Source organism: Pleurodeles waltl, chromosome 2_2, assembly GCF_031143425.1.
Source record: "Pleurodeles waltl isolate 20211129_DDA chromosome 2_2, aPleWal1.hap1.20221129, whole genome shotgun sequence".
Lineage (NCBI taxonomy): Eukaryota > Metazoa > Chordata > Amphibia > Caudata > Salamandridae > Pleurodeles > Pleurodeles waltl.
The window spans coordinates 628782557-628797653 of record NC_090439.1 but is presented as its reverse complement, the minus strand read 5'-3'; the positions used below and the strand labels follow the sequence as shown (position 1 = coordinate 628797653).

The following is a 15097-nucleotide window of genomic DNA, read 5'->3' as shown; positions in this document are numbered from 1 at the left end:
GAGCTTTCCTACCTGCTCAGATGACCAGTTTCCAACTGACCAAGCCCTGTATCCTACTGCTGGCCTCTCTTTGAGTGAGTCGTAATCCCAAAATGGTGCCTCCCTAGCTCTAGACCCTTGGCTGGTGTTAAAGTATACTATTTCTGTCTAAACTGCAAAAGATATGGCTTAGAAACGTTTTGCAATCTTGTCCTCGAAAAACAACAATGGGACACCGGAACTGTGGTGAAGTCTTGCTTGTTTGCCCCAAGGAAGAACTGACAGAAGCATTTCTATGTCTGAATGTAGAGGGCTTCAGGAGGACTGGCACAGAGCAGCAACCCGTCATTGTTGAGGCCTTCCCACGCACAGACTTCGTACTTCACCCACTCTGAACTTTCCCACCTTTGTCGAGGACGTGCCGGGACCCCCTCTTCAGCCTAACCTTTGACCGTAATTTTCCTTGTGTTGTGTTTTCACTTTAACACTGTTTGAATTCTGTATAAATACTTCACACGTTACCTTTAAGTTAAGCCTGGCAGCTTCTCGAGAAGCTACCAGAGGGTTAAGCATAGGTTTACTTTGTGGCTTTTGTGGTCCACCCTGACAAGGATTGTAAATATTGTTGAGGTGAATTCTCACCACTCAACTAATACCCTATTCTCTTACAGGTGCCCAGACTTTATTTCGTCCTTGTCAACAAATGAGAAGATACGATTATGGAAATACAATTCCATACAAGAAATTTGGAAAAAAAAGCAGAAGCTTTCATAACAGTGCCTCGGCCTACTAGAGCCCTGGCACACTTCACAACCCTTCGAAGGGCAATATTCTGATCCCTAAAGTCAGTGACTTCAGTAATAGAACATTCACAACAAGCTTGTTCATGAAGAAAGAGTCGGACGTCCCACAAACATGGATGTGCAGATGGGAAATTACTCACTTGAGCTAATCTAATGAAATGTTATCATTACAAGGGCAGTGTCATAACGCTTTCTTGCCCCTTCAGCAGGGAGGGGACCTCAACACTAACAATTTGTTAATGCGAGTGAATAATGAGACAGGACAGAGAGGTCTTTTTACAGCTCAAGTGTATTTTTTGTTGTAACGGTGGCAGGTTCCTTCACCAACAGCTACCACCTACCGCTGAGCACCTCCAGGATGGATGCCTCCCTTCCTGTGCCGTCTCACAAATCAAGTATGATTCAGTAGCAACATTTATATAGCACTTACTATTTCCTCAAACTCAAAATATACTTAATGCTCATACTCAGTAAAATGACCTGCTGTCAAACTCAGATTAAAATAACGCAAACTGTCAGTAAAGAACTGGAAACAAGCATATGGATTCTCCCTTCTCGGCAGGCTGATAAACAATACCACAGTACATACCAACTAGCAAGTCACTCACCCAACAAAGCAGACCTGCATGCCAGATGCGAGGAGCCCTTAACTGCCTTAAAGCAGTGAGCCATAGATGCACCTTTTCATAAAGTGCCGATAAATGAAGAAAAAGTATACAACCACAGAACTCTTTCAGGATACTGGACGCATGTAATCTTGTACTGACACAGCAACAGATCATCCAGCTGCCTGCACTGATAGAACAAAAAACAATTAATATAAATTAAATGTATACACTTGCATACGACCCAACAGAAATTGAATCCTTTGTAAGCACTTTCTTTGTAACACACTACCTTACCTTTGGAAACCGCAAATGCAGAGAAGTTCAATTGGCACCAACAAATGTTCTCACATTCTGAATTCCCACATACCTCCTGAAAAAAACAGTACCTAACTTGTGTAACTGAACCCAGCACTGTAAAACTAAATACCACAAACTGTGACCTAGAGACTTCACATTTCACCCAGCAAAATCAGCTTTTTTTTTTTTTTTTTTTACAATGTGGGTTTCTACAGAATTTGGGCCCTAACTCAGCACCGCTAGGGAATCCTACCATCACCAACATTTCTAAAACCTAAACACCAGGACCAGTGCAGGGTTGAGTCCAGGGTTGGGTGGCATTTTTTGGTTCTCACGGAGTTTTTATTTACCTTGCAAGCTCTTGAAGACCTCAAACTTTGGCTAAAAAAAACACATTTGTCTCACATTTCTGTGACGGAACTTTCTGAAATTAGGAGAGATATCCACACATTTTTCGCCATCTAGTAATCCCACTTAGTGTGAGTAGGCCTATGACCATTAACAGAAAAGGCACCAAAATGAAAAGGACAGATCACATTTTTCCCCTCAAAACCAACCTGTTTTTTGTAGTGATTAGCTATATATTTTGGGCCTGACTTCAGCAGTCACTGTCCCAAACCCAATATCTCTTAAAACCACACACAATGAGGAGTCCAGGTTGTTGTGACTTCTGTGGATCTCACAAGGCGTTTTGATGCAGAAGCCCTTGGAAACCTCAAATTATGACAAGAAACACATTTATCTCATGCTTTTGTGAGGTAAATTTAAGCAATCTTTGGAGATCTACTAATTTCCTACCACCCATCATTTCCACACATCTCCCAATAAAAACAGTACCCTATTTGTGTGGGTGGGCCTAGTACCAACAACATGTGAGGGCCCAAAATACAGAATAGACAGGTTAAATGTTTCAACTGAAAACCAATCCTTTCTTTGCAATGTGGGAAAGTTGTAGATTTAGGACCTTAGTTCAGTCTGCACCCAGGGGAAACCTCCCAAACCCAGATATTTCTGAAAAACAGACAGCAAGGAGAGTCCAAGGTGATGTGACTGTTGTGGATCTCACAAGGTTTTTTTTTACTACGCAGAAGCCCTTGAAAGCCCCACAGTTCGGCTCAAAAAACACATATTTTGGTTACATTTTTGCTAGGTAAAAGTTCTGGAATCTGTAGTGCCACACAAATTTTCTACCAACCTGAGTTTCTACACATCTCCATATAAAATTGGTACACCTCTTGTATGGGCGGGCCTGGTGTCCCTGACAGGAAAGGGACTAAATTGCAACGTGGAGACAGCAACATTTCCTGTGAAACAAATGACCTGAGGGGTAGCTGTGGTTGTTATACGGTTCCTACTAAAATAATAAGACTGTGTTTTAGGATCACAGAACTTCACAATGCAGGGTTCGAGTCTATCTACACTATCAGAAACTGTCGGAACAATTACCGGCTACTTCACAGTGCCTCACCCAAACCTCTAACCTTATCGGGGTGGAAGGTGATTATGGAAACCTGAGCATGACACTTTGACTCTTACGGAAGTTGTGGAAACAGATCTTACCTTTTCGTTGTCTGGCTCTTGCATGCCCACGAAAAACACAAGAGAGATGCTAGATAGGTTTTCAATACATTCATTGAAACACTTGTAGTCTTGCATAGAGAGAATGAGCTGTGATAATTAAGCAGATGAAACAAAGCAACGTTACCAGCATTACAAACATGATGATGCGAACAAACAATCCAACCATGGTAAATGGTTTCTAGAAACTCCTTCCATATTACTATACCTGTATTTCGAGCATAGTCAGTGTACCTGCTGCCTTTGCCCGATCTAAGTGGATAGCCTTAGCCTCCATACCTAGAGAACTGAACCAGGAGTCAGCCTTTAGTATAGGTGGCAAACCTTCTCTGGAAACTGGAAGATCAGTGCCAGCAGAGCTTCATGTCAAAAACAGAATTTGTCCCAAGACGGTCATGGCTGAAGTGCCCCTCTGCCCTTTCTGGGTCAGTGCACTGTTTATATAATTAAAGCCACACTGTGTTAGAGGCACAGTTCTGATGGGATGATATATCTAGATATTGGATACTATCTCGGGATGGGCAACATTAGCACTTGGATATCTTGTACTGTGACCCTAGTCTTGAACAGAATTTACAGATTACAAGTCAAGAAAGCCTAACTAAAAACAAGCAACATGTACAATGTATTTTTAGAACAATATTGTGCAAGCCTACGTGTGTAAAATGTAACTGCCAAAAGGGATGTCAGCTAAAAGGTGTAAAGTGTAGAATATAAAACAAAGCTAAAATTGAAAACCTACGTGGGTCCAAGAGGGACTCACTGCATGGTATTTGGCCCAGGTTTAGGGGGGTCACCCAGGGAATCTACAGATCCAAGACATTACTCTAATATAGATGCCCAGGGGAGTCCAGGATGGTGTGCCTAACATGGATCCCACAATGTTTATATATCCACAAGCTCCAAACTTTGCCTAACATCACATATTTGTCTTGTGTTTACGTGATGGTAATTTCTGGAACCTGAAGGGAACCACACAATTCTTTTAGCATCCAACATTCGCCCACTTCATGAAGGACTGGTATTCTCCCTGGTTTGTTCTGTTACTGTTGCTGGCACTTGGCCCCACATTACAATTAGACCAGCATATTGGGACAAGTGGAGGAACACTGATTGTTAAGAATTTTGTGGATCCCTGCAGATTCTCAAAGTTTCTGTCATAGAAATGTGAGACAAATTAGTGTTTTTTAAGCAAAGTTTGCAGTGCAATGCCGGTAAGACATCATCATGGGATCCATGTAAGGCACGCCACACTAGGCTCTCCTGGGTGTCTCATTTTGAGCAATGTCTGGGTTTGGTAAGCTTCCCCTTGTGGTGACCATCCCCAAGCCCAAAGAGTGCAGCCATTCAACATGGTAAGTGGAATGATGTTGGCATTTATTCCAGCTTTACAGGCTCATATGTAAAAAACATTGCCCACAAGAACTGACATTTCCTCTCACTTCCCATTGAGCAGGGATACTTTTGTACCCAAGGAGCAGAAACATTGTTGAGGCTTAGGGGTCGGGGTTGGGGGCCAGACCCCACATCCTTATTTTATAAAAAACATTCTTGGCATCCAGTGTTTTTTCTGCCCCATGAGGCAAATTGGGCAAACCATTGTATTTCCTCCTTGAGGACAGATAGAGCCCCCAGCTGGCCTCAGAGATGCAAAAAAAACTGTATTATCTCTGTTAAGGGTGGGGCTTGGCCCTCTACGAGGGATTGAAAAAAAAATCCTTGAATTCTGATGGACTTTTAACATCTCTGGGGCAGCATGGTATCAAAGCCTTGCCTTGCCTTGTTGGAGAAGCAGAAACACTGTAATGCCCCCTTCTGGATGGGCAACACAAAAGGATTGGGGGCATTGCCACATGCCATGGCAGGCCACCAATGAAGCCTTTTTGGGAGCTTCCCTGGTGACTTATTGGTTTTCTGCCCCATCCCCACCCCCCAGGGGTGCAGTTGGTGGCAAAATCCTCAATCTTTCTCCTGGGGGGACAGAAAGACTGCATTGCCCCCTTCAGAGGTGGGGGCATGATCCTATGCCTTGGTGGAACCCTTGCAACTATTTTTTGTTAAGAATCTTCCTTCATATCTAGCGGGTGTTCTGCCCCCTGAGAGGATGATTAGGGTAAAATACACCGAACCGCAACTTGGGGAAAGAAAAATGTAATTGCCCTCTTTTGGGCTGGGGCATTTCCCTAGGCCAGGGTATTGTTTTTTGTAAATATACCCCTTGCATCTAGTAAGCTTTCTACCTCTTGGGGTGCAGATTGGGGCAAATCCCTCAATTAGCCTGAGGGGGGCCAAAAGACTGTGATGCCACCTTTTGGGGTGAAGGTATGACCATCTGCACAATGGCTGGCTCCACACCTTAATTTTATTTTTTTACTTTCCCTAGTGTCTAGTGAGCTTTCTGGCCCTCCAAGGGGTGGCGAATTGGGGAGTTTGGCAGGAGAGAGTTAGGGAGTTTGGCAGGAGGGGCAGACAGATTGTAATACTCTCCTTAGGGCTGAATACTTGGCCTAATGCATGGTGGGCCGCTTCCACCGCTTTGTTTTTTTCTCCTAAATTTCCCTGATGTGTAGTGGGCTTTCTACCTCCCAAGGAAGAGCTTATTTGGGGGCAAACACTTCCAGCCCCCCTATTGGGGGCAGAAAGGCTGAAAATATTAGGAGAGTAGGGAGAGCACAGGGCTGCACCTCCGACAGAGATAACCTGGGTGTCTAGTGAAAGTGGCAGGTAATCACCTCCCACTTTGTAGGCTATAAGGAGTATCGCTGTAAAGCTGAATGTCTCAGATTTCCAATGATATCTCTCTCTAGGCACAATACCCTGCGTGTATGGAGAACATAGCTATTTTCTGCCTCTTTCATGCTCCTAAAGAACCTAGGAACTAGTTTCCTGCATACCAGTGCAGTAAAAGAACTCAATACATAACTGAAATGGTTGTGTCATTTGCGAGACCATCACATTTCCCTGAGCTGAAGCTACAGATACTCCTGCTCCTACTTGGAGGGAGAAACCGGAGGAGCACACAACAGCTGCTGATCTATTGCACCTGGATGTGACTTCCACATCCACAGTGCCTGTTTGTGAGCACTATGGACATAGAGGTCACGTGCATGGCACCTACATGTTTAAATAAAGCCACAATAGAGATAGAGGACTTTAAAAAGTGGTGGGTTGCCATGCATAGTACATGGAAACAGCATTATTTGCACCTTCCTAGACATTGCCTTTGTTGTTGTAACAATTCAACAAGCACTGGCAAAGCCAAAAGCATGATTGTCTACGGCTGGCACTATTGGTGGAGTACTGTTAAGAAAAAAGATGAGCAGCCATAAGGGAAGGGGCTGTATTGAAGGGAGGGTGCATTGCTGGAGCCCTCCCAACTGAAAAATAGATATAGTTTAATTGGAAAAAACAAGATATAATGTTACTGTGTGTGGACTACTTTTAAAATGGTTAACATCCGCATAATTATGTGGGCTGAAGTCGGTCTGAAGGACAACGCTGTCAGCCAATGCCTAAAACCAGCTCAGTCACAGTAGGCAATAGTTGAAAGGGGCTGTCCAAAATATGTTTAAGTATGTCTAAGTGTGGTTGATGTGTGTGTGTGTGTGTGTGAGTGTCATGATCTCCCCACAGATGGGTTACAGCTGTCTCTTTGTGAGACCGAAAAACCATTATAGGGTGTCATATGTGCTGCTGGTGCACAGGTGCGAAGAGCAACATTCCCCTACTCTTATAGTCCTGCCACTCAAAAAGTCCCTATGAGCAGTCATCTAGCTACTGATGAATCAGCTGCTGGTGGAGTGAAGAGAAGCATTTCCTCTACATGTCTGCCCCTAAGCATACTCTATATGCAGTCATCTCCTTGGTGTAGAGGCAATCTCTGGGACTGTGCCCACTGTATAAGGAAACCAAAATATTAAGGGGACACAATATTGAGTACAGAATATCAAAAATAAAATATAGACTGGTAGGGTTTTCTAGATTTTCTATACTTAACTCCACAAATATGTACCTACGCGGTACATATATCTTCAAACTATGTAAATGTGGAGGTAGGAATGGAAAATCTATTCTTCCCTGCATGCACTTACCTTTCGAAATGTTGTCCCCTCAATATTCTGTCCTAGATATTCTTGTAGAACGATATTTTTTGCTGTCAATAGTCAGTAGTTTAATCCTCTGATGCACATGTATGGAGTGCTCCTTCCCTCAAAGACTCCGGGACATCCGCCTCTGGCGCGCAGACAGCCTTTAGTGTCTGTGTCACCTTAGTTATGTGCTGGCTGCAGCTGTTGGAACTGCCTTCTCTTCATCACGGACAGTCCTTCATTTGACCATTCATACAGAGGAACAAGTAACGTAGATGTTGACATCGGTTTACATTTATTGAACCATCTTAGACATTTCCTGCAGATTACATCGTTATTTCTGATGTGGGTGCTGTACTCTGCTCGTGACGATTACAGAACAATCTATGCAGGATTACATGTAGCCACGCAGTTCCCATTAAAACCCCTTCCAATAAACGTAAGTGCAATTATATTTGCAATAATTACAATAAATCACTATGAGCGTCGGTAAGCAGCTTTTGAAGATTTACTTATTTCGCATTCAGTATTCAGCAGTTTTGCTTTCTCAGACTCTTAATTGCAAGCAATAACTTCAAGCTAATGTGGACTGAAACAACGAATGGCAAACATGAACGTTAGCAAGTAAAAATGGCAAACGTGTGATTTTGGTATGCGTTTTGTTTTACTTACTAGAGCAAACATTAACACATTAAAAGATCATTTCGTTTTACATTAAACAAGGCACTTAAAGTAATTTATTTATTTGATTCCATTGTTCTCCCCGAAGGAAAATAGTATTTTTTGTTTCCCTAAAACCGAATTTAACAAAATATGATCACTTTTTTACTCTCCCAGCATAATTCAAAAACATGAGTTTACTGTTTTCATCTGTACCATGAAGACGTTTTACATAATGTACAATAACAGAGCAAGACGTGCTTTATAAATGTGGAATCATAATGAGGAGAGCCCCTTAATCCCATAAAAAATAAAATTAGCTGTGAAGTTTCATCTCTTGCAGTAATTGCACACCTGCTGCACACGTAAAAGAGAGTTTAGCTCAGATTGTGATGGTATGCATCAAATGACTCAAAACAGAGCAAAGTCGTTCTGAATTCTGAAAATGACACAGACCGGGAAAGTATGCTTTCCTTTCCTTAGGAAGATGTCCTGCACTCTAGTAATTTTCGCAAGCTTTTCCGGAAGTTGTCATCTAAGAACGCATAGAGGAAAGGATTTAGACAGCTGTTGGCATAGCTCAAGCTGGTGATAAAGAAGGAGATACCAATGACCACAGGCGTCTGCGGAATGTCAGTGGTAAGCGCCACCACGGTGCTGAGGTGGAAGGGCGTCCAGCAGAAGAGGCACACCGCCAGGATGACTAGCACCATGAATGTCACTTTCTTCTTTGCCTTGTCCAAGGCTTTGGCGTTGCTGTGCAGACGGATATGCCTCAGTTTGTAGAGCATGGTTGTGTAGAGGATGCAAATGGTTGAGACAGGAATGGCAAACCCCATCACCAACGTGTAAATACGACTCATTTGCCACCATAATTCCTCTGGGTTTGGAAACACAAAGACACACCGCAGACTCCCATGTTCATCATGGAGCTTGGCAAAAATGGTGAAAGGCAATATGATGATGGTGACAAAAGTCCAAACACCCAAACTCACAATCTTGGCAGCCCTGTAGGTGCGGTAGGAGACCTTTTTGGATTTCACCGTAGCAACGACCACCAGGTATCGGTCGATGCTCATGACAGTCAGGAAATATATACTGGAGAAGGTGTTGTACTGGTCAATGGAGATGATGAGTTTGCACATGAACTCTCCGAAGGGCCATTGCAGTAGCAGGTAGTCCGCGATGTTGATGGGGAGCACAAGAGTAAAGAGCTCGTCCGCAATGGCCAGGTTGAGGATAAACATGTTAGTGACAGTTTTCATCTTCGGGGCTTTAAGGATTACATAGATGACTGCAGTGTTGCCTGTGAGCCCCACGGCACAGATCACCGAGTAGATGACAGGCACAGCCAGGTAGAAGTGAGGGATCTGCAGTGGGCTGGAGACGTTAGTGGCACAAGGCGTGTATTCGTCAATGCACGACGAGTTGTGCCCAGTGTGGAAAGATGAGCTATCCATCTGAAAAGAACAAAAAAAACATCTATTTGCTACTTATGCTTCAGGTTACGATCACATTAGTTTAAAAAAGGATGGCATTTTAGATTGAATCAGAATCCCATTCCCAAAGGGTAATTCTATTAGTATTGGTTTAAACGTATTTAAAACAAACAATGCACTGTAAATGGTCAACGTCGTAAAATGAAAAAGCACGCACTTAAGGGGGATATTGTGAGCACAGTTCGTCACCGCGGTTCAAGTAGGTGATCGGTTAACGGCGCGCTGCTGCCTCTCTAGGACAGATCATTTTTAATCATGCACCTTTACATCTATGTGAGTCTACATCCCTCTGACCTTCAGAAGTTATTTCCCTCTCACCTTAAACGCGTACTTGCGGTGCTAGGATCTCTGCTGGGAATATTCCTCCAGTCAAATGTTCCTGGTGGCTGCATTGGGCACTCGAAAGAAATGAGCGGCGAGTCGACAGGGGGCTCTGAAGTGAAATGATGAAAATGCTGGCCAGCTCCCTGCCTCCTTCCCTTCATGACTGAGCGCGGACGCACTGCCCCTTCCCTCCTCCTCCAGCACCGTGCAGCCGCGCACTCCTACCCCGCCCGCCCCAGTAGCTGGGTCTCATTCCGTGATGCATCCACCCATCCGATAAACGGTTCTTCGTGCGTCGGCACGCACATTCTCGAACACTGTAATCCGGCGAGTTTTATTTAATGTGGCGAGAAATGTCGCACTACAGAGCGCAAAGCGAATATAAAAAATTGCATAACATGGCATGTTACAGTTGAGAATATTCGTATAAAACTCACTATACAAAAAACTGCGACCTTTCCCCATGGTTTTATTGTCTGCATACAACTCAGCCCTGTCCTTGCTGTTTAGCGTGTATCTACTCTTGGTGGACACTCAGGTGCTGGCCGCAGAGCGCGCAGGGTCCTGCTTCATGTGTGTTCACTCGTGGCTGCGACTCCAACTCAAATACCCCAGGCATGTGCCCTTAAACACAACAATTGTCCGTAACACTGAAGCTAGGTTTCTTGCTCAATGACCCTTACTTTCACCCGACTCCAGTGCGCTCAGAACACACTGCTTTACCTTTCAGTGTTCGCAAGACCTCACAATCACACGCTCGTGTTTTCCAGTTTTCATTTAAACTTATGAAAACCTTTCGTTCAAGTTCCTGCAGCGCGTGCTTCCGTTTCTCTGCCCAGCTATGTGACGGTCACAGGCCATTTGCAGTAAATGTGTTAACGACTGCGAGATCCACCAGATATTAGAGTGAGTGACTATATTCGTGAATCGTGCTGACTTGTTGAATATGACCGCTTCGCGGCGCTAGGTGACCTTGAGTGACATGTTTAGTCTTCGGCCTTAAGTTGCGAAGAGATGATTTTTAATTGCTGTTTAAAACTCCGAAACTAAGAAGCTATTCCAAATTACTGAAGAAAAGAGCTTACCTTGAAGGGGGTTCATCAAGTAAAAGGTTCGAGCACATTAATAAGCACACGTCAGTTTTCCAGGAGGATCCGATTTGTGTAGCACAGAAAATGTGAAGGGTTAAATCGATTCATTAAGTTCAAAGATAGGTGGAGGATGGGCCACGAGAAGCTTTAAAGTATAAGTAATTTGTAAAGAGCTCTCTCTGTAGGAGACAGCCAGCCACGGTCAATTCGATGAGATGGGAGTGCTCCTAAAGAGAGATTTAGGGCTCTTGTAGTGAGACGTATGAGGTTGTCTAATGGGACAAAATAATGGCGAGGGAGGCCCACTAGCAGACTGCTATAAATCAAGGGATTTTATCAGTGCTATTGCTGGGTGGAAATGATATGAAGTTATATCTTGTATTTGTTTTAACCCAGATTATAAACTGCCTTTGTAGGGGTTGTGATGAACAGTTCCTTGCAAGTCAGAGTGTCAGGAGGGAAGAGGTTTAGATAAGGTAAGGAGATAAGTGCAGTAGAGGAAGAAAATTATAACGCCTCCATCTTTGATGAGTTTGGCATGAGGGATCCTAACATAATACAATGATCAATAGCTGTGAGACAAACCGATATGCAGTTATTGGGGGAGGAAAGAGAAATCTGGAGAAGAAAAAAGATTTGTGTCAGCAAAGAGGTGGAAGGAGAATCCAAATGACGAACAAATGTCATCAATGTTGAGATATAAGTAGGAAAAACTTTTGACTAAGGACTGAGATTTAGTAGACACCAACGGGTGTGTACAGTACAGAATCCCAGTAAAATGTGAACCCATGGTTAGAGAATTATGAAGAAAAACGGAGCTGCAGATATCAAAAGCACTGACCAAGGTTTTATAGCTCTTTGAAACTGAGGATTCTTATGCTCAGATTGCTATGGCCTTAAACATGGAACCCTATCTGACTTGGTTCTCATGCCCAAGAATATATTCTCTTTTAACTTTATTTAGATTAAATTTGATACATTTTAAGGTGGCCTTCCCTAATCAGTGTATCTGGCAAAAAGATCTACCACTTTGTCCTTGCGACGCTCGATCAAAGCAGAGTACTTCTCACTTTTTTCTTTTCTGCACTTTTGATGCTACCCCTAGAAATGTTTTTATGTTACCTCTTTTACGTAAATTAAGACCCCTCCACTATAAGGAAGCTCTGACATATTTTCAGAAACTGTCAGAAATTCAAATTTGTTATGATTTATTAAACTTTATGAGATCTGCTATTGCTATAAGGAAATGGTATTAATATTTTTGCTAACTATCTTCTCTAGCATTTTATATCTTTTGCATAAATTTAGAGAACATTTTATAATGTAAGAATTGTCATGAACATGTAAATTTCCAATGGGTAGCAATCTATTTTTAACTACACTGTGAATCTTTTTTATGATCTCGCTTATAGTGTGAATTAGTTATTATATCCTGGGTTAATTTCAATATTTAAGTATTATACTATATTGTTTTTTTTTAGTTTCAGAATATGTTGTAATACAAGAATTGATATGAATCTGCTTATTTCTAGTGGTTAGCAAATTTCTCTTTATCTATTGCTCTGTGATGCTTTTGTGATTTTGTATTGAGTGAAGATCTTTTATTATGTTTTAGGTTATCCAAAATTTCTTTTTTTGTTGCCTTGCTTTTTAAGATATGTGATTTTGTATGTACTTTTATGGCAATTGCCGAATAAAGCTCTTATGACTGACTTACTGACACTGAGCAAGGGTAGAAGAGTAGGGAGAGCTTGTGTAGCAAATGTGGTATTTATATCGAGGACTATAAGGATACATGAGACGTGATTATGATGAGCTGATGTGATTACATTATTTATGTATTGAAGGGCCAGTTCCCTAGAGTGGAGGAAATGAAGCAAGTTTGGTGAGGCTAAGCAAGCCATTGAAGGAGGAATAAGGAGTAATGGGAATAAAGGCCAGATGTTCCTGTTCTTTAGAGAAAAAAGAAAGCTGAGATACTGATCAATATTTAGATGTAATGGGTGATAGGGTGTTTGAGCAAAGATACTATCATTGTATAGTTGATGCAGTTGTATCCATGAGAGGTCGTGATTGAAAAGAGAAGTAAGGAAAAGGAAAACGTTCGGGATGAGACAAGAGGTCTATGGTACAGGAACCAAATGAATCAGATGGCGCACTGTAGGAGGCTGGCCTGGCTTATAGTGGGTACCAATGGTACTTACACCTTGTGCCAGGTCCAGTTATCCTTTATTAGTAGAGTAGTAGTGTTCTAGCAGCTTAGGGTGATAGAGGTAGCTATAGCAGAGCAGCTTAGGCTGAACTAGGAGACATGCAAAGCTCCTACTATACCACTTATATCATATAGGTACTATATCATAAGAAAGACAATACTCAGAGTTACCAAAAATAAAGGTACTTTATTTTAGTAACATTGTGCCAAAAATATCTCAGAGTATATACTCCCTCAGGAGGTAAGTAAAATACACAAAATATACACACAAACCAAAATCGGGTAAGTAAAACAGTCATAAAGTAGTGCAAATACTGTAGAATACAATAGGATCCAAACGGCCTGGGGGCAGCACAAACCATATACTAAGAAAGTGGAATGAGAACCACGAATGGACCCCTAGGCTAGTGTAGTGTGTAAAGGGCTGCTGGGAGTGTAAGAAAACACTAAGGGTGTCCAAGATACCCCACCCCAAGACCCTGGAAAGTAGGAGTAAAGTACTACTATTTTCCCAGAATCACACTAAAGTCGTGATAAAGGATTTTGCAAAGACCACAACAGACTGCAAAGCACTGAAGACGGATCCCTGGTCCTGGGGACATGCAAAGGAAGGGGACCAAGTCTAGGAGTCCAGGGGGGGGCAGGAGTCCACTAAACCACGGATGAAGGTGCAAAATGGCTGACTCTCGATGGAAGAAGCTGAAGATTCTGCAACAACAAAAGATGCTAGAAACTTCTCCTTCATGCAGAAGATGTCCTACGGAGTGCTGGAGGAAGCAGAGATGTTTCCTTGGTAAAATACCTCAAACAAGCCTTGCTAGCTGCAAGAGTCACAGCTGTAGAAAAAGGGTGCTTCCCGGGCCCAGGAAGGACCAGGATGTTGCCACTTTTGAGAGGAGACAAAGGAGGCCCTCAGCAATGTAGAGCGCGCACACACAAGAAGGAAGCACCCACAGAAGTCCTTGAGCGCAGGTTCAAGAAGTCTGAACACAGCGGTCATCTCAACACTGCAAAAGAGGGTCCCATAACACCGGAGATCAACTCAGGGAGCTGAGCATCACAGAACAGTGTGCTGGGGACCTAGGCTTGGCTGCGGATGCAGGATTTTGTGGAAATGTGCACAGAAACCCTTGTAGCTGCAGTTCACGCAGTGCACAGGATTACTGCCTGGAGAGGGGAGGCAAGGACTTACCTCCTCCAAATTTAGACAATTGGACCACTGGACAATCTGGGTCACTTGGGTCCACCACCTGTGTTCCAGGGGCCACGCTTGTCAGGATAAGAGGAGTCCCAGAGTACCTGTGACGCTGAAGTTTGGTGCCTGCTGAAGCAGGGGGAAGATTCCGTCGACCCACAGGAGATTTCTTCATGGCTTCCAGTGCAGGATGAAGGCAGGCAGCCCTGAAAGCATGCACCACCAGGAAACAGTCGAGAAAGCCGGCAGGATTAGGTGCTACAATGTCGCTGGTAGTCTTCTTGCACCTTTGTTGCAGTTTTGCAGGCGTCCTGGAGCAGTCAGCGGTCGATCCTTGGCAGAAGCCGAAGAGAGAGATGCAGAGGAACTCTGGTGAATTCTTGCAAGTCGTTATCTGAGGAAATGCCCACTGGAGAGATCCTAAATAGCTCTCAGAGGAGGATTGGCCACCTCGTCAGTTAAGCACCTATCAGGAGGGATGTCTGATGTCACCTGCTAGCACTGTCCGCTCAGAGGCCTCCAGAGTGCCCTCACACCTCTGGATCCAAGATGGCAGAGGTCTGGGACACACTGGAGGAGCTCTGGGCACCACCCCTGGGGTGGTGATGGACAGGGGAGTGGTCACTCCCCTTTCCTTTGTCCAGTTTCGCGCCTGAGCAGGGACTGGGGGTTCCCTAAACCGGTGGAGACTGGCTTATGCAAGGAGGGCACCATCTGTGCCCTTCAAAGCATTTCCAGAGGCTGAGGGAGGCTACCCCTCCCC

General features: G+C 43.6%; 1 protein-coding gene across 2 annotated transcripts; it reads right to left on the bottom strand.

The window, feature by feature from the left end:
• Nucleotides 1–2869: 2869 nt before the first annotated feature.
• On the bottom strand, nucleotides 2870–10032 carry NPBWR1 (neuropeptides B and W receptor 1). 2 transcript variants are annotated; one of them, XM_069220166.1, is made up of 2 exons: nucleotides 9831–10032; nucleotides 2870–9473 (listed from the first exon to the last, which is right to left on the bottom strand). In XM_069220166.1, exon 2 carries the CDS (start codon nucleotides 9471–9473, stop codon nucleotides 8493–8495), a length of 981 nt encoding a protein of 326 aa, XP_069076267.1. In that variant the 5' UTR covers nucleotides 9831–10032; the 3' UTR covers nucleotides 2870–8492. The 2 variants fall into 2 exon arrangements, with proteins under 2 accessions (XP_069076267.1, XP_069076268.1); XM_069220167.1 differs by having other exon boundaries at nucleotides 9844–10032.
• Between the last annotated feature and the right edge of the window lie 5065 nt (nucleotides 10033–15097).